General features: G+C 44.1%; 3 protein-coding genes across 3 annotated transcripts in view; all 3 read right to left on the bottom strand.

Annotated features, from left to right (window-relative positions):
• mipol1 (mirror-image polydactyly 1) overlaps positions 1-19,200 on the bottom strand; it is a 37,081-nt gene extending 17,881 nt beyond the window's left edge. The window contains exons 1-10 of the mRNA XM_061083101.1: positions 19,146-19,200; positions 18,775-18,845; positions 10,856-10,931; positions 10,620-10,729; positions 9,977-10,163; positions 8,300-8,405; positions 7,987-8,077; positions 7,625-7,751; positions 951-984; positions 693-863 (exon numbers count right to left, since the gene is read on the bottom strand). Of these exons, the coding sequence (XP_060939084.1) occupies positions 693-863; positions 951-984; positions 7,625-7,751; positions 7,987-8,077; positions 8,300-8,405; positions 9,977-10,163; positions 10,620-10,729; positions 10,856-10,931; positions 18,775-18,784 (912 nt within the window). The 5' untranslated portion in view covers positions 18,785-18,845; positions 19,146-19,200. The remainder of the gene's footprint in view (positions 1-692; positions 864-950; positions 985-7,624; positions 7,752-7,986; positions 8,078-8,299; positions 8,406-9,976; positions 10,164-10,619; positions 10,730-10,855; positions 10,932-18,774; positions 18,846-19,145) is intronic.
• Positions 19,201-19,643: 443 nt separating this feature from the next.
• On the bottom strand, positions 19,644-21,124 carry c12h5orf63 (chromosome 12 C5orf63 homolog). Its single transcript, XM_061083102.1, has 4 exons — positions 21,003-21,124; positions 20,423-20,523; positions 20,187-20,243; positions 19,644-19,946 (listed from the first exon to the last, which is right to left on the bottom strand). The coding sequence occupies exons 2-4, from the start codon at positions 20,516-20,518 to the stop codon at positions 19,776-19,778; spliced, it is 324 nt and encodes a 107-aa protein (XP_060939085.1). The 5' UTR covers positions 20,519-20,523; positions 21,003-21,124; the 3' UTR covers positions 19,644-19,775.
• A 129-nt stretch (positions 21,125-21,253) lies between these two features.
• The window catches only part of traf3 (TNF receptor-associated factor 3), an 11,110-nt gene continuing 10,375 nt past the window's right edge, over positions 21,254-21,988 (bottom strand). Inside the window, exon 14 of the mRNA XM_061082390.1 lies at positions 21,254-21,988. This exon is cut by the window's right edge and continues 94 nt beyond it. The gene's annotated coding sequence lies outside the window, so the exon portion shown is untranslated.

Here is a 21,988-nt window from a genome sequence, read left to right as displayed (position 1 = left end):
TTTATTGACACTTAATCCAGATTTTTATCAAATTCATTTTTTTCATAGACCTGAGAGAAAATGTCTGATCTATAAACTAAGTCTGATTGATAAGCACAACAGAATAACTAAAGAAAACATCACAGTTAATCCTCAACATGATCAGGACGGTTCATCGATCAATATCTATGATCAGTTATCACCAATCTCAAACTTATCACAGACAGAGAACATGACGGTTTCTCTCAAACAAGTAAAAAAACTATATATATATATATATATATATATATATATACTGGTATATATATACCATTACATGAGTCATTCCAGAATCCATCACTCGGATCCTGTTTCTATCTTCAGTAATGGAATAGCTCAGATGGTTCACACATTTATTTATACGATTTTATGTTTTCTTCACGACTCGTTTTTGTCGTGCAGACGTGCCCCCCCCCATGAGTGTGCAAATATACAATCTGTGTTACTGAACTACCATGGCAACTGTAGTGTCCATTAGTGTGTCTACTGACATCACAACTAGTTTGTGGTTCGGACATTTGAAAACACAATGTTGCTTCTGCACAGGAGTGACAACAAAAATATTAAAATATGAATATTACCAAAACATATATCAGAATAACAGAATATATGTATAATATATATATATCAGAGCTCTAGCCAGAGACAGGTGAACAGTCAGACAGGTAAGTCACCTTGGCAACGGAGCCGTCTCTCTCCTCCATCACAGCCTTCATCTCCTGTGCAGTGATGTCATTTCGACGTTGCTGAGCCAAGCGCAGACGCTGAACCAGCACTGACCCGAACTCTTCCACTTCCTGGGCGGAGTCTGCATCACAGACACACTGAAGCAGCTCGTCCACATCCTGTTCAGAAATAATTCAATTAATCATCTGATCGATTACACATCGGACTTCAAACATAAAACCTTTCAGACAACAGTGTGTTTTTACCATGTTTGTGTCGTCCAGGTTTATTTTCTCCAACCTGAAAACACACAACGAGTTTTAATATTTGTGTTTCCCCTGCTCATGTTCATGGGGAAAACAACAAATAAACACCTGACTGAAAACTACCGACATCCTGGACGAAAACTAGACATCCTGACTGAAAACTACCGACATCCTGGATGAAAACTACAGACATCCTGGACGAAAACTACAGACATCCTGGACGAAAACTACAGACATCCTGGACGAAAACTACAGACATCCTGGACGAAAACTACAGACATCCTGAATGAAAACTACAGACATCCTGACTGAAAACTACCGACATCCTGGATGAAAACTACAGACATCCTGGATGAAAACTACAGACATCCTGACTGAAAACTACAGTCATCCTGGATGAAAACTACAGACATCCTGGACGAAAACTACAGACATCCTGACTGAAAACTACAGACATCCTGGATGAAAACTACAGACATCCTGGATGAAAACTACAGACATCCTGACTGAAAACTACAGACATCCTGGATGAAAACTACAGACATCCTGGATGAAAACTACAGACATCCTGGACGAAAACTACAGACATCCTGAATGAAAACTACAGACATCCTGGATGAAAACTACAGACATCCTGGATGAAAACTACAGACATCCTGAATGAAAACTACAGACATCCTGGATGAAAACTACAGACATCCTGGATGAAAACTACAGACATCCTGGACGAAAACTACAGACATCCTGATAGAAAACTACAGACATCCTAGATGAAAACTACAGACATCCTAGATGAAAACTACAGACATCCTGGACGAAAACTACAGACATCCTGGACGAAAACTACAGACATCCTGACTGAAAACAACCGACATCCTAGATGAAAACTACAGACATCCTGGACGAAAACTACAGACATCCTGGATGAAAACTACAGACATCCTGGACGAAAACTACAGACATCCTGGACGAAAACTACAGACATCCTGACTGAAAACAACCGACATCCTAGATGAAAACTACAGACATCCTGACTGAAAACAACCGACATCCTAGATGAAAACTACAGACATCCTGGACGAAAACTACAGACATCCTGGATGAAAACTACAGACATCCTGGATGAAAACTACAGACATCCTAGATGAAAACTACAGACATCCTGGACGAAAACTACAGACATCCTGGACGAAAACTACAGACATCCTGGACGAAAACTACAGACATCCTGACTGAAAACAACCGACATCCTAGATGAAAACTACAGACATCCTGACTGAAAACAACCGACATCCTAGATGAAAACTACAGACATCCTGGACGAAAACTACAGACATCCTGGATGAAAACTACAGACATCCTAGATGAAAACTACAGACATCCTGACTGAAAACAACCGACATCCTAGATGAAAACTACAGACATCCTGGACGAAAACAACCGACATCCTAGATGAAAACTACAGACATCCTGGACGAAAACTACAGACATCCTGGACGAAAACTACAGACATTCTAGATTAATTCTTTAAACTAAGTTAAGGCTCTTTTGATGTAATGCTAGCCTTAAAGTTGTATTTTCTTCATTGGTTGGTGGAATGCTGGGTGAAAAAAGGTGAATCGGGGCTTAAAGTATTTTAAACCGGCCTCAAACAGATGCCCCCCCCAGCGTTCCCAATGCTAACCTAATGAAACTTAGATCTTTGCAGCAGCTTGATGACCTGAGCAGCGGAGCTACAGCAGCTGTGCAGTCATTTTGTCCTATGCTCCCTGAAGACCACCTGAAACTTTATCATTTTAAAATCACTGTGAAGCTGTGAGGGCCGAGCGGACAGACTGCTCCCGGCTCTGGAGTGTATTTCTCACACAGTCATAACTGTGGACGTGGTATTGGTAACTAGCTGATCTCCTGCCTCTCCTCCTGGGAAGCTCTTTTCATTTAGCCTGCTGCTGTTTTGCTGTAATAAACTGTAATAAGGTGGCCGAGGCGAATCCACTCTGCAGGGAACAGCAGGTAATGAAAGACCGGCCGCCTCCAATAAAGCTCCTCTAACACCCTGCTTACAGCCCATCCAGCTCGGCTCAGCTCGGCTCGGCTCGCTCCACAGCCGTCATTAACTCTCCCACTCACACCTCACTCAACAGAAACACTGCTGCACACCATTACTGGAATCAAATCCGAGTAAGAATAAATCTTCATTTATTGTTTCTCAAAAGTTTCCCATCAGACTGAATATTTCACATTTCTAGACAAACTTCTGCCTCCATCATAACTTGACTTTTGAACTGATTTAAAACAGAATTACCCCAAAAAACTGTGAGAAACGATTCTCCACATCGAGACAGGAACGGTACAATGAGGGTTTATAGATTATTACGGTTCATTACAAGAAACTTGCCTTTTTGGATTATTCACATGTTTTTGGAAAACCTGTTGTACTTTGTTAAGCATCTAAGAGTCATCTCCTTCATCATCATCATCATCCTTATCACCAATATCCTCATCATACACACACACACTTCAACTAAAACACAAACACACTTCAACCTAAAAGGAACAAACACACACAGGTATAATAGGCTGCTGCTTCTATTAGGAAAACACACACACACACACGCACACACACACACACACACACACACACACACACACACACACACACACACACACACACACACACACACACACACACACACACACACACACACACACACACACACACACACACACACACACACACACAGTCTGACAGATGGAACATGCTCTTCCATATTCTGTCCCTCATAAAAAGCATTGTGGCTCAAATATCAATTACCCTCTCATCCAGGGGGGAGGAGAAGATGAGAGGAGGAGAGGGGGGGGGGGCAGGTATCATCTCTAATTAGATTTTCCGGTCTATTTGTCAGTGAGAGCTCATTTCACAGTCTTTACCAAAGAGGAGAGGAGGACGAGAGGAGAGGAGGACGAGAGGAGAGGAGAAGGAGAGGTTTGGTTTTCAAAGTTATTGAGACATTATCAGAGAGAAAAAAAACTTTCCCAACTAAACAAAACAAACAGAAAAGAAAAATCCACGATAAACAACATAAAAAAAAAAAAAAAAAAGTCTCATTACAAATAACTGATGAGTTGTCCATCTCCACCCAGACAAGATAACACCCCCCCCCCCCCCAACAGCCCACATGTCACTGAAGGTCTGCACCTTGGCCCTCGTGTCACAGTCAGCACACTCAGCTCTCAGGCTTCATTCAGCAGTCCCACCAGCACCAGCACCAGCACCAGGTCCAGCACCAGAACCAGCACCGGCCACACTGACACTGGGTTTAAGAGGGTTCCTGCTTGTCAGCCAAACGGCCAACTTGGCGAATCGAAATTATTGGGCCAAAAACAAACAAAACAAAGGGGAAAACAAAGAAAATCCCTGAAACCACCTTTTTAAAAGATCAAGGAGTGCTCCCAGCCGAGGTCACTGAACTCAGTGTGAGAGCAGAAACTACTGGACTTCAAGGTTCCGGTCTAATCAAAGATGTTAAAAACCAAAGGCTCTTCAAACAACCACGAGCCTGGACTCTCTCCGGTATCACGTGCCTGTAGCACCAAGCTGTAAACTGGCATCAGCCAGTGAGATCCCAGAACTCTGGCTGCCCGAGGTTCAGATCGTCTCCTCAGCAGCAGACGAGCTGTGGTGAACCGGCTTGGACCATTTCAGTCTCTGTGCTATTCGCAGTCTGAAAGAGAAGGTGAATTACTCCCTGGTAGAAGACTGCGAACCCAGTGCTTTCCAGATGATTGCTCTCTGAATTCTCTCCATCAGGCCTCTTGTTGGTGTCAGAGCAGTAAGTCTGTGCCAAAGACTCAAGGAGACCAAATTATAGGAAATCAAATCTCTTCCCCTATATGACAACTGGGGTAGCAACCATTTCCATCTACCCAGCACACGCTTTTCCTTCACTCCCTCCTAGTTTTTTGTTTGGTAGTAATCAGTGCCTAAAAAAACTCCTCAAAGTGCTAAACACGCCTTCCCTAACTCAAGACCTCCAGGCAGACTGGCTTCTGCCTGATCCCTCCACTGACCCAGCAGCAAGTCCTCCCTCTTGCCCCTGGTCACCCGTGCAGAAGAAGCCTTTCCTTCAAGAGAAAGAGTTCTTTGGAGAACCTGAATATCTTCCTGACAAACAGCAAAAACTAAAATACAAATAACACCAAAGCTAATATTAAAACATTTGGATATATCAATGACATATATTATCCATGATTGTCCTGTCAGGCACACAATAGGTTTGGGCGGAGTGAAAAACTATTTCTAAGATGTTCTTCAACCTGTTGGAAAACGCTTTAGAGGGTATTTTGTGATCTGTACAAAGAAGGGCAACCGGCCTCCTGCTCTCTGACAAGAGGCAGAAAGGGATCCTGTTCCAAAACCCTCCAGCAAGACTTGATGCAGATCAGGCCCAAGGATAGCCCAGAACTGTTTAAAAGGTCAGCCGGGGGGGCCATCAATACCTGGAGTCTGTCCTATTGACACCTGATTGACGGAAACTGTGAGATCCTCCAGTGTAAACTCGGCATCTAAAGCAGCTTTCTCGTCCTCTCTGCACTTAATACTGCATCACTCTGCCCCAAATAAAAAAAAAACCATTTCCTTCAGCTAAAGGAACAAGACCTCACCAGCGCTTCTTCACTCTCTCCTGCAGGAAGGAGCTCAGAGCCACTTTCTTCTCCTCCAGAAATTGACCTGCACCGGGATCTGGATTTTTCTTCTATGCTCTTAATGCTATCTTCAAGTTTTTTAACCTCTGCCTTTATCCTAGCACTTGAATGGGAAGTATAATAGCAACCTCCCACCACAGCTTCAAACACTTGCTTTGCTCTCCACTGCTCAGAAACAGGTTATTGTTAAAAACCAGTGGGACTTGACCCTTCACTTTTATTGTGACACAATGATGATCTGTGAGACCAACTGGACTAATGTTGCTCTGCAATAGTCTGGAGCTGAGACTTTGGGAAATGTAGATCCTATCTAGTCTAGCTGCGTTCACCCTATTGTTGTTAACCCTAAACCAGGTGTGTTGGCCTGCGGATGTTTAACTCTCCATGTGTCTAATAACTCCAGATGTGTTATGATACTGCTGAGGCGCTGACTGTGGGGGGGGGGGGGTCCCTTCACAACCTCAGATGTTGGGGATGGTGATGTCCAACCCTGCAATGAAATTAGTGTCGTGGTCAAGGAAACATGAACCCTTCCACCATAAGCTCCAGTCTGTCTCATCTGTTGGGATTTTATGTGTTTCCTGTAAAAACGTTTTTTGAGTTGAGACTTCAGAGACTAGAGCTCTTTTGGGTCCCATCATTAATATTTAGTGACTCTATTGTGAGGCTCCGCATAGAGAGGTCAGAAAAGAGAGATAGACAGGTGGAAACAAACAGGGGAAGGAAGGGAACCCTGTGTGATGACCTATGATCACGTTACTTTCTGGTATTTCTCACAGTTTGGCCTTTTATTGCTTTTCTCAGAGTTGTTATATGTTTTTTGAGACGGAAGCTTTTCTTTTCATCCGAGAGGTCAAAGCCAAACATTCTTTTCAGTATTCCAACGGATTTAATGCACTTGTCAGTGTCATTGAAGTAGTCGCTCACTTCAACAGACTTTCTGAATGTTTCATCTAGGAATTGATTAGTCTCCTCTAAAGAATACAGTTCTGAGCTCAGAGGGAGTAGATAGATGCTGTACCTCACTCATCCAACGACGCCTGACTGTTGATCACACCCTGTTCCTCCTCAGTGACTGACTGTGTGTGAGCTTCAGTGTGTGAAGGCTGAGAGGAGCTCATGGTCTCTGCTGATGATTCTGCTTGTTATTATCTGTGAACTAGCGACGCTCGCTGCCGCACCACAGGCAGCACACTCGCCTGAGACCCCCCCACAGACGTAGCACCAGAGGACCCAGCGGCCGCTGGCTGCCTGAACGACACACACACGACTTTCCAAACCTCTGGAGCTCATGCTCTAAAGAGTCATTAAAACCACCGGTGGAACCCCGGACCAACACCTGCACCAACAGGTCCCTGATAAACACCTTCTATCAGCACTGGGTCTGCTGTGGAGACCTTCAGATTTCTGGGATGGACAATATTCCAGGAGCTAAAGTTGTCCTCCAACATCGACGACAACACCAAAAAGGCCCAGCAGAGGATGAACTTCCTGTGCCAGCGCAGGAAGTTCATCCTGCCTCAGAAGCTGCTGTTCCAGTTCTACACCGCCGTCACCAGACTCATGCTCCTCCATCACTGTCTGGTGTGGATCGGCCACCGAACAGGATCAGGTCTGCAGAAACAAATCGTTGGTTCCAGCCTGCACCCCCCCCATCCAGGACCTGTACGTCTCCAGAGTCCGGAAACAGACCCATCACACCGTGGACACCACCAGTTCCACTCAGAAGAAGGTGAAGAAGATGAAGGTGAGGATGACGATCAAGGTGAAGAAGAAGGTGAAGATGAAGGTGAAGAGGACAGTTCTCACTTTGTGACCCCCCCTTTAATGGACTCTTTAGGGGTTAAGACTTAGATTTAAGGTTTAGACATTTATTTGTGATGGGGGGGGAATGCATTATGCCAATGAGTGTCCTCACTAAGCTAGAAGTACAAACGTGTGTGTGTGTGTGTGTGTGTGTGTCATACTCTGCCGCCTGTAGAAGTCGACTTGCATGAAGCAACGCCTCGTCTCTCTCCTCATTGGCCAACAGGAGTCGTGACATCAGAGCCTGATCTCTGTCCTTCTGAGCCGACCACACCTCCTCCAAGACAACTGAGGAGAAGAGGAGGAGAAGAGGAGGAGAGGAGAGGCGAGGGGGAGAGGGGAGCGGAGGAGGGGAGGAAGGGAGGTGAGGAGGAGGAGATGGGAGGGGGAGGAGGGGAGGAGAGGGGAGGAGGGGAGAAGGAGGGGAGGACAAGGAGAGGAAGGGAGGAGAAGGAGGAGAGGGGAGGAGGAGGTGAGGAGAGGAGACTGTATATATAAAGACGATCAGTGATTAGATATGAACCTGCAGGTCTCTCTCTCTCCTCCTTTCTCAGCTCCTCCTCAAATCGTCTTCTCTCCAGCTCCTTGTCTTTCTGAAGCAGCTCCGCCTGCAACTGAAACATCCACAAACTAATGCTTTTGAGTGTGTGTGTGTGTGTGTGTGTGTGTGTGTGTGTGTGTGTGTCTGTGTGTGTGTCTGTGTGTCTCTGTGTGTGTGTGTGTGTGTGTGTGTGTGTGTGTGTGTGTGTGTGTGTGTGTGTGTGTGTGTGTGTGTGTGTGTGTGTGTGTGTGTGTCTGTGTGTGTGTGTGTGTGTGTGTGTGTGTGTGTGTGTTACCCTGTGATTGGTCCGTCTGACAGTGTCCAGCTCCTTCAGTAGAAACGAGATGTTTTTGTCTCGATCAAAACTCTGAACTCGACCGATCACGACATCATGATGAAAACTGAGTAGAAACATGATAAAAATTACAAACTATACATTTTCAAAAAAATTCTAACTCAAGTGTCAGGTGTGAAGTGTCAACAAGGAAGTAGGGAATATATAGAAAGAAAGAAACAATCAGAGGGTTTGGGTTAAATTAAATCCGACATAAAGCATCGGGACTTTTATTTGTGTGAGGTCACGGAAAGATGCTGAATTTGCAGCTGACTGTTGGTCATTGAGGCTGTGATTGGTCAGGACTAGTGTGACATCATCACAGAGTATGTTTCATTAGAGTGTGACCTAAGTGTTGTGAGTTCAGGTCTTTTAACCTGAGCTGAGGTGTCACATGATCAGATATGAACGCAGCAGCTTTAATAATTCTCTCATATCACCTTAAAGGTCAGACGGCGTCTTGTTAATAAAGCAGGTAAATACGACGCTGACACTGTCACTGATTCTAATCATCCTCGCTCTCTTCACGCCTCCATTGCTTTTACTCTCGTTCTATTTCAGTCTTGCTCTGACTCTTCACTAATCAAATCAAATCTAAATTTAATGACGCCCAGAAAAACCCCAACGAGACAAAAGAACCAGAAACATAAATTACACAACGAGAGGCGGTTTGATAAAAGTAATAAAGTTTAATGAATGTGATGAAGAGAAGATGATGGAAAATCTATAACAACATTATCATTGTGTAATTATCTACAGCTGAGATGCATCAGAAGACTGTTTATCAGTATAATGTCCAGATGAAAAAGATATTTACATCCCTGACGGTAAAGACACAAAACTCAAACAATCATCTGACGTTAACAACAGAGAACATTGGTAGTACAGTAGAATAAGTAGTTCAGTGGAAGTACAGCAGTAGTTGTACAGTAGAAGGAGTACAGTGGTAGTACAGTAGAAGTAGTTGTGCAGTGGTAGTTGTACAGTGGTAGTACAGTTGGAGTAGTACAGTGGTAGTACAGTAGTAGTTGTACAGTAGAAGTAGTACAGTGGTAGTACAGTTGTAGTAGGACAGTGGTAGTACAGTAGAAGAAGTAGTACAGTAGTAGTTGTACAGTAGAAGTAGTACAGTGGTAGTACAGTTGGAGTAGTACAGTGGTAGTACAGTAGAAGAAGTAGTACAGTAGTAGTTGTACAGTAGAAGTAGTACAGTGGTAGTACAGTTGTAGTAGGACAGTGGTAGTACAGTAGAAGAAGTAGTACAGTAGTAGTTGTACAGTAGAAGTAGGACAGTGGTAGTACAGTTGGAGTAGTACAGTGGTAGTACAGTAGAAGAAGTAATACAGTAGTAGTTGTACAGTAGAAGTAGGACAGTGGTAGTACAGTTGTGGTAGTACAGTGGTAGTACAATAGAAGAAGTAGTACAGTAGTAGTTGTACAGTAGAAGTAGTACAGTGGTAGTACAGTTGTAGTAGGACAGTGGTAGTACAGTAGAAGAAGTAGTACAGTAGTAGTTGTACAGTAGAAGTAGTACAGTGGTAGTACAGTTGTAGTAGGACAGTGGTAGTACAATAGAAGAAGTAGTACAGTAGTAGCACTTTCATAACCTGATGAAATGATGATTGTTGGTTGTCTCACCTGTGGTCTGTGTCCACGTGTCTTCTCAGAACAGGACTTCCAGGACCTGTCTGTCCTCCATCATCTCTGCAGCTCTCTACATGAGGTGAAGGACCTGAGCTGGAGGACATGTCCCTCTCCATCTCCTCTGATCCTCCTGAAGGCCTGGAGGACAACGGAGACACAGAGCTCCTGTGGAGAGGAGGGGCTGAGAGACAGACAGGGACAGAGAGAGAGAGAGGGAGAGGGAGAGGGAGAGGGAGAGAGAGAGAGAGACAGAGACAGAGACAGAGACAGAGACAGAGACAGAGACAGAGAGAGACAGAGACAGACAGACAGACAGACAGACAGACAGACAGACAGACAGACAGACAGACAGACAGACAGACAGACAGACAGACAGACAGACAGACAGACAGACAGACAGACAGACAGACAGACAGACAGACAGACAGACAGAGAGAGACAGACAGACAGACAGAGAGATAGAGAGAGAGAGAGAGAGAGAGAGAGGAAGAGAGAGAGAGAGAGAGAGAGAGAGAGAGAGAGAGAGAGAGAGAGAGACAGAGAGAGAGAGAGATGGACTGATCAATCAGTGAGGTTGCTAAGACAACACATTATCTACTTTATCTTTTCAGATGAATATGATGATGGTCAGACTCACCCTGAGGACACTGGTCCTGGTTCAGGTCCTGGTTCAGGTCCTGGTCCTGGTTCAGGTCCTGGTTCAGGTCCTGGTTCAGGTCCTGGTCCTGGTTCAGGTCCTGGTTGTGTCTGTAAAACACATGTGAAACAAACTAAGGAAAAGGAGAGAACAAAGATGGAGGTTCATCATGAGAACGTAGGAACAGGAAGTGATGTAACACGAGTCCCATGCACAGGTGGAGGAGACGTCCCTACCTGTGGGACAGGGGGGGGGGGCGTCTGGCAGGTGAAGGAAGACGATGTCTCAGCTCCACGTTCACTCTGGGATTAACTGAAAGATAAACATTGGACTGTCAGTCTCTCACCTGGAACAGGATGGAACCAGGATCTGCTGGTTCTCCAGGTCCAGGCTCTGATCCTGGTTCTGCTGGTTCTCCAGGATCAGAGCCTGGACCTGGAGAACCAGCAGAACCAGGATCTGCAGGAAACAGCTGCTGCTGGTTCTCCAGGTCCAGGCTCTGATCCTTGTTCTGCTCCAGGTCCAGGCTCTGATCCTGGTTCTGCTCCAGGTCCAGGCTCTGATCCTGGTTCTGCTGTTCTACAGTAATTGAATAATTTCCTATTTGAGCCTTTTCACTTTGAAACTTTTCCCATTTCCTGTCGTCCTCTGCCTCCCCCTTCATCCCCCTTCCTCCCCCTTCCTCCCCCTTCTCAGATCTCCTTGTGGACTCAGAGCTAATTGTGCGCGGCAGCTCTTCTTATTATTCATGTACAATTACAGATGTGATAATGTGTTTAAATCCTTCTAAATGACCGTTCATGCCTCGCACTCCCTTTGAAGTCTTGACAAAGATGAAAAATCTGCAGAAAAAAGAGAAAATTCAAAGGCCAATCAGAGGTCCAAAGTATGGGAGGGGGGGGCGGGGGAAGAGTGCCCCCCCCCCTTGTTCTTCATGTACTTTAAACTAAAGTCCATTAATTTTTTAAGCTGTATTTAATACATTTTGTGCAGAAACTTTGGTGCAGTGAGTGTGGGGGGGGGTTTCCAGCTGACTGCATGAATATTAATGACGGTGTTACGATGATTAAAGAGGCTTCAGCTCAAATCCAACACAATCCGCCTGTGATCCGGCCGCCGACACCACGCCGCCGCCAAGCCGCACATGAATTTAGATACCGACATTAAGCCAGGGAGAGACACAACTTTTACAGGACACACACTCGCCGACACACTCACACAACAACAAAGACACACATGTGTATGTGTGAGAGATATTAATACACAGGGACGTACAGTAAATACTGATGTACAACAAACATCTACACAAAAAGAGTCAATCTGAGCTTTTATCAAACAAACTTCATTAGCATACAGTTTAATCTCAATGAAACTGTTTATTTCACTCAATCGCTTCAGTCTGATTTGTCTCTGATTTGTCTCTGGTTTGACTCTGGACTCCGGTTTGTCTCTGGTTTGTCTCCGGTTTGTCTCTGGTTTGACTCCGGTTTGTCTCTGGTTTGACTCCGGTTTGTCTCCGGTTTGACTCCGGTTTGTCTCCGGTTTGACTCCGGTTTGTCTCCGGTTTGACTCCGGTTTGTCTCTGGTTTGACTCCGGTTTGTCTCTGGTTTGACTCCGGTTTGTCTCCGGTTTGACTCCGGTTTGTCTCTGGTTTGTCTCTGATTTGTCTCTGGTTTGACTCCGGTTTGTCTCTGGTTTGACTCCGGTTTGTCTCTGGTTTGACTCCGGTTTGTCTCTGGTTTGACTCCAGTTTGTCTCCGGTTTGACTCTGATTTGTCTCCGGTTTGACTCCGGTTTGTCTCTGGTTTGACTCCGTTTTGTCTCCGGTTTGACTCCGGTTTGTCTCTGGTTTGACTCCGGTTTGTCTCTGGTTTGTCTCTGGTTTGACTCCGGTTTGTCTCTGGTTTGACTCAGGTTTGTCTCTGGTTTGACTCTGGTTTGAATCCGGTTTGACTCTGATTTGTCTCCGGTTTGACTCTGATTTGTCTCCGGTTTGACTCCGGTTTGTCTCTGGTTTGACTCCGGTTTGTCTCCGGTTTGACTCTGATTTGTCTCTGGTTTGACTCCGATTTGTCTCCGGTTTGACTCTGATTTGTCTCTGGTTTGACTCCGGTTTGTCTCTGGTTTGACTCCGGTTTGTATCTGGTTTGACTCCGTTTTGACTCCGGTTTGTCTCTGGTTTGACTCCGGTTTGTCTCTGGTTTGACTCCGGTTTGTCTCTGGTTTGACACCGGTTTGTCTCTGGTTTGACTCTGATTTGTCTCTGGTTTGACTCCGGTTTGTCTCTGGTTTGACTCCGGTTTGTCTCCGGTTTGACTCTGATTTGTCTCTGGTTTGACTCCGGTTTGTCTCTGGTTTGACTCCGGTTTGACTCTGATTTGTCTCTGGTTTGACTCCGGTTTGTCTCTGGTTTGACTCTGATTTGTCTCTGGTTTGACTCCGGTTTGACTCTGATTTGTCTCTGGTTTGACTCCGGTTTGTCTCTGGTTTGACTCCGTTTGGACTCTGGTTTGACTCCGGTTTGTCTCCGTTTTGACTCCGGTTTGTCTCTGGTTTGACTCCGGTTTGTCTCTGGTTTGACTCCGGTTTGTCTCTGGTTTGACTCCGGTCAGCAGTCAGAGAACATGGAGGTCTGTGTGACCCTCCAAGGATCGGCCTCCTCAGACCATCACTGATCCACCAGCCGAACGTTCACCACATCAGCTGCCACCACCACGAGGATCCACGATCCACCATCGTAATCTCTTATTTGGGTTAAGTTTTATTGCGGTATTGTTAAATGTTTAAAAATAACTAAGCACCCCCAAACTATAGTAATTTCCCATTATTTCGGCATAATATATATTACCGATTAAAAAATCAGGATAGTATTTACATTATGTATCGAAGGTCGACAACTTGATACATTAAAGGCCGGTGCATGCTTCTGCGTTTTCAGGGGCCCACAGGCGCAAGCTAACCCTTACGTGCGTCGCCCAATTTGTCTAACTATACGACAAAGCTCTGCAAGGCTGTGATTGGTCCGCTAACTTCATCCTTTCCGGAGTCGCATTTCCGGTTTCATGCCCCATAGTACCGGCAGAAACCACGGAAGATTTAGAAGAACGAATATGAACCAAATAGAAGAGCACTTGGCAGAAGAGATCCGAAACTATGAGCACTAGTAGAACCCGTCTGACTCAGGCTCTGAGGAGTCGCCGTGGCGATGTTAATAAACAGTCGACGACGACAGCCACACACGAAGAAGAGCACACACTGTTACAGCGTCACCTGCTGCTCCTTCCTCCATGTTTTATAAAACACAATAAATGCTGCGCCTGCATCTTGGAGACTTGCTGACTATGACGGATGCTGGACAGGTTCAAGCAAATCATCAGCGTTTCCTCTCGGACTTTCTCTAGAAGCGGAGGTGGTGAAACACACACTCTTTTTCACTCACATATAGAACTGATCTTTATAAAAACCTGTAAAATGTATGTTCCTGGAAAAAACATCTGCAAGAAGAAATTCTCTACGGTCTGCAGGAGAGTGTGTGTGTGTGTGTGTGTGTGTGTGTGTGTGTGTGTGTGTGTGCTCGGCTCTTGTAAAATGACAATCACATGCATTTAGTTATTAATCAATGATGTCGGATCATGATTCCAGACTGTTCCAGTCACTTTAACCCTGATGTTCTGGCTTTGTGCGTCAATGTGTTAAATCACGCGTCTCATAAACTCTCGAGCGAATCAAACACAAAGTGAACTTCACAAATGCACATAACAAACCCAATTTGTTGGATGAGAAAGTTTTGACTCTGGTTTAAGAATGATTTGACTCTGGTCACTACACTTGCTTATGTTGTTACAAACATTTAAACATATATTTCTAAAACTTTACAGTTTATATGTATTTAATGAAATTGCTTTATACTAATAAATATGTTTATACGTTTTATATCTTTGTTATACATATATACAAATACACAACACACTCACAGATTCCTACACAGAGACATGAATAGCAGCTACTTCAGTCTGTTCAAACAACCCTGTCTGCAGCCCACCCTCATATAACAATACTCTGTGTGTGTGTGTGTGTGTGTGTGTGTGTGTGTGTGTGTGTGTGTGTGTGTGTGTGTGTGTGTGTGTGTGTGTGTGTGTGTGCGTGTGTGTGTGTCTGTGGACCACCCACTCTGCAGATTAAACACAGTTCACACGAATGCCTCCTCTCTCTCTGTATTCACTCACATCCTCGCTCTGCCTTTATCTCCTTCTGTCTTTATGTTTTATTTTAATCTGCCGACCAGTGTGTGTGTGTGTGTGTGTGTGTGTGTGTGTGTGTGTGTGTGTGTGTGTGTGTGTGTGTGTGTGTGTGTGTGTGTGTGTGTGTGTGTGTGTGTGTGTGTGTGTGTGTGTGCGTGTTTATTGATTGGAGGAAACAGGGATGAAGATTTGAATAAAATAGAAAACTTGTCACTGTGTACATTTACACATGTATGTTGTTTCTGTGCAGTAACACTGTCCTAGCATCTGGTGGAGGAGGAAAACACCACAGAAGAAGAGAGGGCGGAATCTGGCTCCGCTCCGACAAACTGAAAACTGTTTCCTCCGTCATATGGTGGATGTGATCTGAGCGAGCGACAGCGACAGACGAGGGATTATCACTGAGGCAAGGGAATAAATTCAGTTTCCTCTTCTTGTCTCAGTTACTGAACAGGAACAAGAAGTATCATTACAAAGATCAGGACAATCAATACTTAAACAACCAATCACAATGATATGAATAACAATATCATTGATACTAGATTCAAATCTAAGTTAATATGACCTGAAAGAGTTAAATCAGCCTGAAGCCCGGTTCACACCTCCTCTTTCAATACCACCTCAGATTCTGATGAGACCTTGACCCAGTCACAGGTTTGCCAGCTCGGTTCAGCCTGTTAAACTAAAGCAACCGTTCACGCCTGTGCTCTGTTCAGCTGGAAGTGCTTCTCATTTGACGCTTCACTGGCTGAACTGAATCACACACACAAACAGAGACTCTGCTGTTTGTAAAAAGTGCCACGGTGTATTAGCCTTAGTTTAGCACAGTGAATAATCTCCTTTCCTAACCACTATTCCTTGACTCCGATGGAATACGTCACAAGGTCAAGGTGACATGTGGAGGAGTTAGGAAAGTTAATAGGAAACGAGTTGGGAAAGAAGAACCACAGTGCAGAGAAAATCCAACTCCCTTTACACTCAGTGTTTTTATAACAACAATTTTATTTATAACAGAAGATCCACATAAAATGTGCAGTTCTCTGTGCTGTAGAATGTACGCTGATATGTTATAAATGTTAAGAATATGATAATGCGAGGGATATACCTGGAAGAAACCATATAACTGTGAGTGGTGAAAAAAATGATTGTGTCCATAACTTTTATATTTGCATTAAGTTGTGATGATGATGTTGTGAACTATAAGTTCATTAGTTTGTTGTTGACTGGACAAATGTGACAGAGAAGAAATCAGGGTCTGATGTTTCTTCTGCCATAAGTCAGGAAGCATTTCCTCTTCGTTGAGAGAATTCAAACAGCTGTTATTATGGAGGTTATTTCACTCAGTTAAGAAGGATCCTAAGAAAAATGTACTAATCGTAGTAGAAGCTGCTGCAATATGATTCATGTGATGTGTTAAAAATAGAAATACAACATTTAATTTGACTTTAACTGAACATTTGGACACAGTCAGTACGTTGGCATGGAAACCATGTGGATCATAAGTAACTTCTCCTCAAGCTGCTGTTGATGCGTTCATCTGTTTGAGGGACCACAGCTCCCCCTGTTGGACAAACTGAGAGGTTACACCTCACTGATGAAACGTAATCACATGGGGGTTCTGAGTAACATTAACATTACATAACATTTCATTTAGCTGATGTTTTCATCCAAAGCGACTTCAAATAAGTGCATCAACGATGAGAGAACAAACCAGAACAACAAGAATCAATCAGCCAAACTACAAAGTGCCCTCATAAGACTCATGTATTTATCATTCAAGACTTCGACAGGTTGCTATGCAAATAATATCAGTGATATTCTATCAATATAATATTCAAAATTCAATATTTTAACATTAATATGAAAATATAGGTGATCCATAACATGATATGACAATAGGCTGGGTAGCACCTGATGGATTGAGTTACTGCTCCTCAGTGATGAAGAGACAGCACTTCTATCTCAGGAAGCTTCAGACGGAGTGAGACCAAATATTTCATATCTAAAAATATATAATAAGAGCTGTTTGAATTCTCTAAATGATGAGGAAAGGAACTTCAGCGCTTCCTTATCTCCTTTAGCAGAGTGAACACGGAACCATCCTTTGAGAGAAAAGGACTAAATGTCCCACAATTCATTGTGGAAGCAACATTTAAAGAGATGTAACCTCCTGGTTTCACCTGGACACACCCACGCAAATATAAAAACAAGGATCAGCAAGCATCATCCTCATCACAATTAAATAAACATATAATTATCGTCATCACAACTAAATAAAGTTGTTTCTCTTGAGTCTGGGGACAAAGTTGAACATGTCTTCTTTTAGGTCCTCATATAAACTACAGCTTTTGTGGACAACTGGGTCAAATCTCACGTCAAAATCAACAAAGATCAATTTTATAGTCAGATTATTTTATATTTCTTCAGACTGAGACACAGGAGCTGATCTCTGTCATTCATAGAATCACTTCCCGTTTGGCAATTACTCTTCAAAGTAAAAGCACATTTGTTTTGTTGCTGACACATTTAAACAGACAAGTTTACAATGGGGACTGAACTCGTCCGAACTGAATACAAATATAGAAGTAATTTAAGTCCTTGATTGTGGAAAGCACAAAAAACAATTCCTCTTTGTATATTCCTCATGTAATATGATTTCAATGTTTCAGTTCAATTTGTTTGTTTTTTGTTTTCTGTGTAATGTAAATGGTTTTGTATTTAGAAAGAGTTTTTCTAGTCTTGATGACTCAAAGCGTTTACAGTACAGTTTTACATTCACACACACATTCATACAGTGCATCTAGTTGCTCTTGTTATTCTATGGGGGGGGGGGGCATTCAGGGTTCAGCATCTTGCCGGAGGACCCTTCTGCATGCAGATGGGTCAGACTGGGGATCGAACCGCCGACCTTCAGGTTGGAGGACGACCACTCTACCCCCCTGTAGAAACTGGTAACATCTCTTCTCTGGTCGTTTTGTTTTAAACAGGAAACGTTAATTACCCCCCCCAGCCCTTCTGTTGGAGTGAAGTTAGTCATGTTTAACTCTCAAAGCTTCTCCTTCAACTCAGGATGTTTCAACTCAGGGTCGAGGAATATCGGTTGGGAAAGGGATTTGACTTATTGACCAGGGCCCAGGTCTCTGTAGTCCGGACGAGGATCTGAAGCTGCAGAATCTTTGACGACTTTGAATCACTTCCTAGAACAAATCCTTTGATGCAGGAACATCATTGAATCACTTCCTAGAACAAATCCTTTGATGCAGGAACATCATTGAATCACCTGCGTCCATCAGACACATCTGATCCTCTGAGGGTCACAGGAAGCTGGAGCCAACCGAGCGAGAGGCGTCAGCCTGCGGCCGGGGGGACGACATCCTTTGTCTTTTTTAACATTTTATTGTCCGGATCAACTGATCCCCCCAGTCCTCCATGACCCCCCCCTGACCCCCCCATTTCTCCATCTACAAGACCCTCAGGAACCCTGGCTCCACCCGACCCCTCTGACCTCCTCCACACCTCAGATCGGCTGATGCCTCCTTCAGGTCCCTAGACGCTGACAGGCCGTTTTCAGTCGCCACCCCCTCTCTGTGGAACTCATTAACCCCCCCCCACACACACAGGTGGCAAACCCACTGCTAGCGTCCTTGAAACCCACCTCTTGCCTTCCCCAGCTTAACCCCCCCACCCCATGTTTTTATTCAGTTTTTTTTCTTAGTATACCTCATCTTTTCTTTTTTCTTATTTTATCCCTCACGATGTAAAGCTTCTTTGAGAACTTTGAAAAAGGCTGTTTAAATGCAATGAATTAGGTTATAAGATTATATTATTTTGTATCATTTCATTCTCTGCTCTTTATTTGTCTCAGTCCTAAAACGTCTGAATCCTTTTGTAACAAAGTGTCTGTAGCTTTTACCTTTGTACATGTCCACCAGCGAGTCCCTGAGCTCCTTGCTGGGCGTCCATGTCTCTTCTGATCGAGTTTCTCTGGAAACACAAAGACACACGAGACCCAACAGATCAGTTCATTAAAAGACAAAGAACAGCTGGAGAACTCTTCATCATCATCATCATTCTTAAATGAGTTCAGTCAGGGTTAGTTAAGTTAGTTTACAGCTTCATTAATCTGTTACTTCAGGTCAAACATCACCATTAAATCTCTCAGAAACTCCACCTGCTTCAGATTCTTGGTATTTCGCTTCACAAACGTTTCATCACTTTATTTAAAAACATGACGTCAGAAACATTGTAATGTTTAATTCTCCTGGTTCCGCTCGTATTTCTTACTTGTTCAGCTCCTGCTGCAGATTGCTGATCTTCTTCTTTGCTCTCTGCAGAGCAAACTTTACCTCTAGCGTTCTGCTGCCGGACGCCATCAACGCACCTCCACCCGAGTGAAACCTGACCTCCTCCATCACTACCTCCCTCCCTTCCCTAACCCTAGAGATATGATTGGTTCAACAGTTAGAGACTTTGAACCTTTGGCAGGTGAATCTTTGATGAGCCTGGGGACTCCGGTGACTCAGGTGTCGTTTTCAGGGTTAATATTCAAACACAAAGACTGTTCTGTTATTGTTTCTGTGTGACATCATACGAGAACATTAACAAACAGATGTTTCAAACACGATTATCACCCGCCGTCTTTACATACAGTTGCTGATCCTCTTCATATTCATTAAAGGTCAGGTTTTACCCTGACCCTAAAGAAGAAGATACACTAGATGGCGCTGTTGAACCTTTACCTTGTTGGCCACCTGCCAATAAACCCAACAAGGAAGACAACGTTTTTTTAACTAGTTTTATTTTCTGCCGCCGACATCACGTTGTGGACATTGAGAACAATTCTTAAACAAAGACGTTGATTCATTCATTGTTTCTTTTGTTATATTTACATTCTGAACAATAGTTATAACAAGATCATGTCTGTTGTGTCTCCGCGTCCCGCAGCAGTCTGTCCAGCAGAGGGACGTCCACTCGATGTTTCATCACAAACTGTCCGTTCAGGTGGAAGACGGGTATGTCCCACCGGTACCTGTCCAACCACACCTTGTTCTCTGGAAGACTGATGTCCACCTGCTGCAGGACAAACTGCGGGACAGACAGAGACATCACAGGTAGCATGTCAGCAGGACAGAACACAAACTCTGATGTTGTTACAACAACTTGACCAGGATCAGAGTCTGTTTCATCCCATCATCGTCGTCATGACAACAAAGACCATCAACAACCGTAACACTGACGGGAACAACAATTGACCCAATGAACAATGTCCCAGATTTATCAGTGTTTCAGTCACACATGTTTCTCTGGACATGTGGTTGGACTCACTCTGTGTTTGAAAGGTTCCAGCTCTTCTTTCGCTTCATCACAGAGAGAACATGGATCCTAAAGACAGAGACAGCTGTTGATACGTTGATATCAATAAATATATGACTATGTGATGTATAATTGATTATATACAGTACCTACATTAGTGATATATAATTGATTATATACAGGACCTGCACTAGTCATATATCTATATTCTACACAGGAGCTAGAACAGTGATCACGGATGATGTTACCTTGGTAAAGAGAGTGAACACAGGTAAGGTGTTGGTGGAAAACAGTCGCTGCACAGACGCAGACTCACACAGAAGAAAAGTCTTCAGGGAAAACATTTCATCTGAGAAGAGAAAACTGACCTCAGCAGGTTCTCCTCAGACAGCAGCTGACCAATCACAGAGCAGAGAAGTTCCTCTTTCTTTCGATCCAGCACAAAATCAGACACGTTTGTAAAATGGACGCGAATGAACGACTGAGTGAAATAATCCAAACCCGATTTAAAGAAGGTGCTTCAAAGCTGATGGTCGCTCGGTTCCTTTACTTCATGAATTCATCTTCATTTCTCCTTTTTGTTCTGACCACGTCCAACACATAGAATTAACCCAGGTCCTCATTAACCCGGGTCATAACTAACCCGGGTTAATGAGGTTGATGACCCTTGTTACATGTGAGGAGTGACCTCAAACTTCCCTGGGATCAACAGGAGTTAGCCGGTTAGCCTGTTAGCTAGTTAGCCTGTTAGCTAGTTAGCCTGTTAGCTAGTTAGCCTGTTAGCTCTACCGGATCTACCGGCGCCGGTTCTTACGACGTTGAACTCACCGCCAGTTTCTGAACAGGCTCGGTTCGTGGAACAGGACGAGTCCGGTTCCGGTGGATTAATGAGAAGAACCTCGCAGATAAAACGGTGACTGTTGTTACAGGTGCTTCCGCGTTCCTCTTCTTCTTCTTCTGTTTAAAAGCGAGTGGCAGCTAGCATTAAGCTGCATTACCGCCACCTACTGTGCTGGAGTGGGCTAAAAGTGTCTGACCCGCACAAATAATAGATAAGGTTAAATATCAAATCAGAGTCATTGTCGTTTTCACGTTATTTTATTGTCACACGTTAACAAACATTCAAACTGTGCAAATGAATCAATGAATTCTGTCCAAGCTGAGAAACTCACAGAGAGCACAGAGGAGCTGCAGCAGCCCAGCGCCCCCTACTGGTTTCTAGTGGACTCACATCTGAATAGAGCAGTTTTAGATCAAAGTTCAAGGGTCAAAATGTTTCCACCTGCAGGTGAAGTGATGACTGAACGCACCTGTTCCGGTTCCTACTGGTTCTATTCTTTTGATTGTTTCTAACAGGAGGACAACTGAAGATTCATCAACACCCACTTCACAAGACGTCAAGAATCAGAAATCTATCCTCCTCTGATCAAACGGACTCTTCAGTAGATTCACTGGACTCTACTGGTTTTAAAGATTCAATTCGATTTCACTGGTCTCTACTGGTCTGATCTGGGATCAGTGCTCCTCTGTGACAGTGGGGGATTTCCCAGCATGCCTTGTTAAACAGGTAATAAACAGAAAGTAAAGCTTGATGCATAGCATCAATAATGAGCTGCAACAATGTCCTGGCTGCAGCGGCCATGTTGGCTCTGAGTGATGTCACCGCTGCGACGTCATGGCAACACGGATCCATTCCAACACCGGATCAGCCAATCCCTCTGGTCTGAGTATAGTTGACTCTGATTGGCTGCTTCCTGTGCTCCTGACTTCTTCTGTTCTGTCTGCGTCACTGATCCTTCCCATCATCCTTTGTT

The sequence above is a fragment of the Limanda limanda genome, chromosome 12, assembly GCF_963576545.1.
Source record: "Limanda limanda chromosome 12, fLimLim1.1, whole genome shotgun sequence".
Lineage (NCBI taxonomy): Eukaryota > Metazoa > Chordata > Actinopteri > Pleuronectiformes > Pleuronectidae > Limanda > Limanda limanda.
The sequence above is the reverse complement of the archived record's forward strand: the minus strand, read 5'-3'. Positions and strand labels throughout refer to the sequence as shown.

Excerpts from the sequence above, each read along its gene's own strand:
- c12h5orf63 (XM_061083102.1), bottom strand. The coding sequence starts at position 20,518 with ATGTTTTCCCTGAAGACTTTTCTTCTGTGTGAGTCTGCGTCTGTGCAG. Across the intron at positions 20,244-20,422 it reads TGTTCACTCTCTTTACCAAG|GATCCATGTTCTCTCTGTGA; the intron begins GTAACATCATCC and ends CTCTGTCTTTAG. Across the intron at positions 19,947-20,186 it reads TGGAACCTTTCAAACACAGA|TTTGTCCTGCAGCAGGTGGA; the intron begins GTGAGTCCAACC and ends TCTGTCCCGCAG.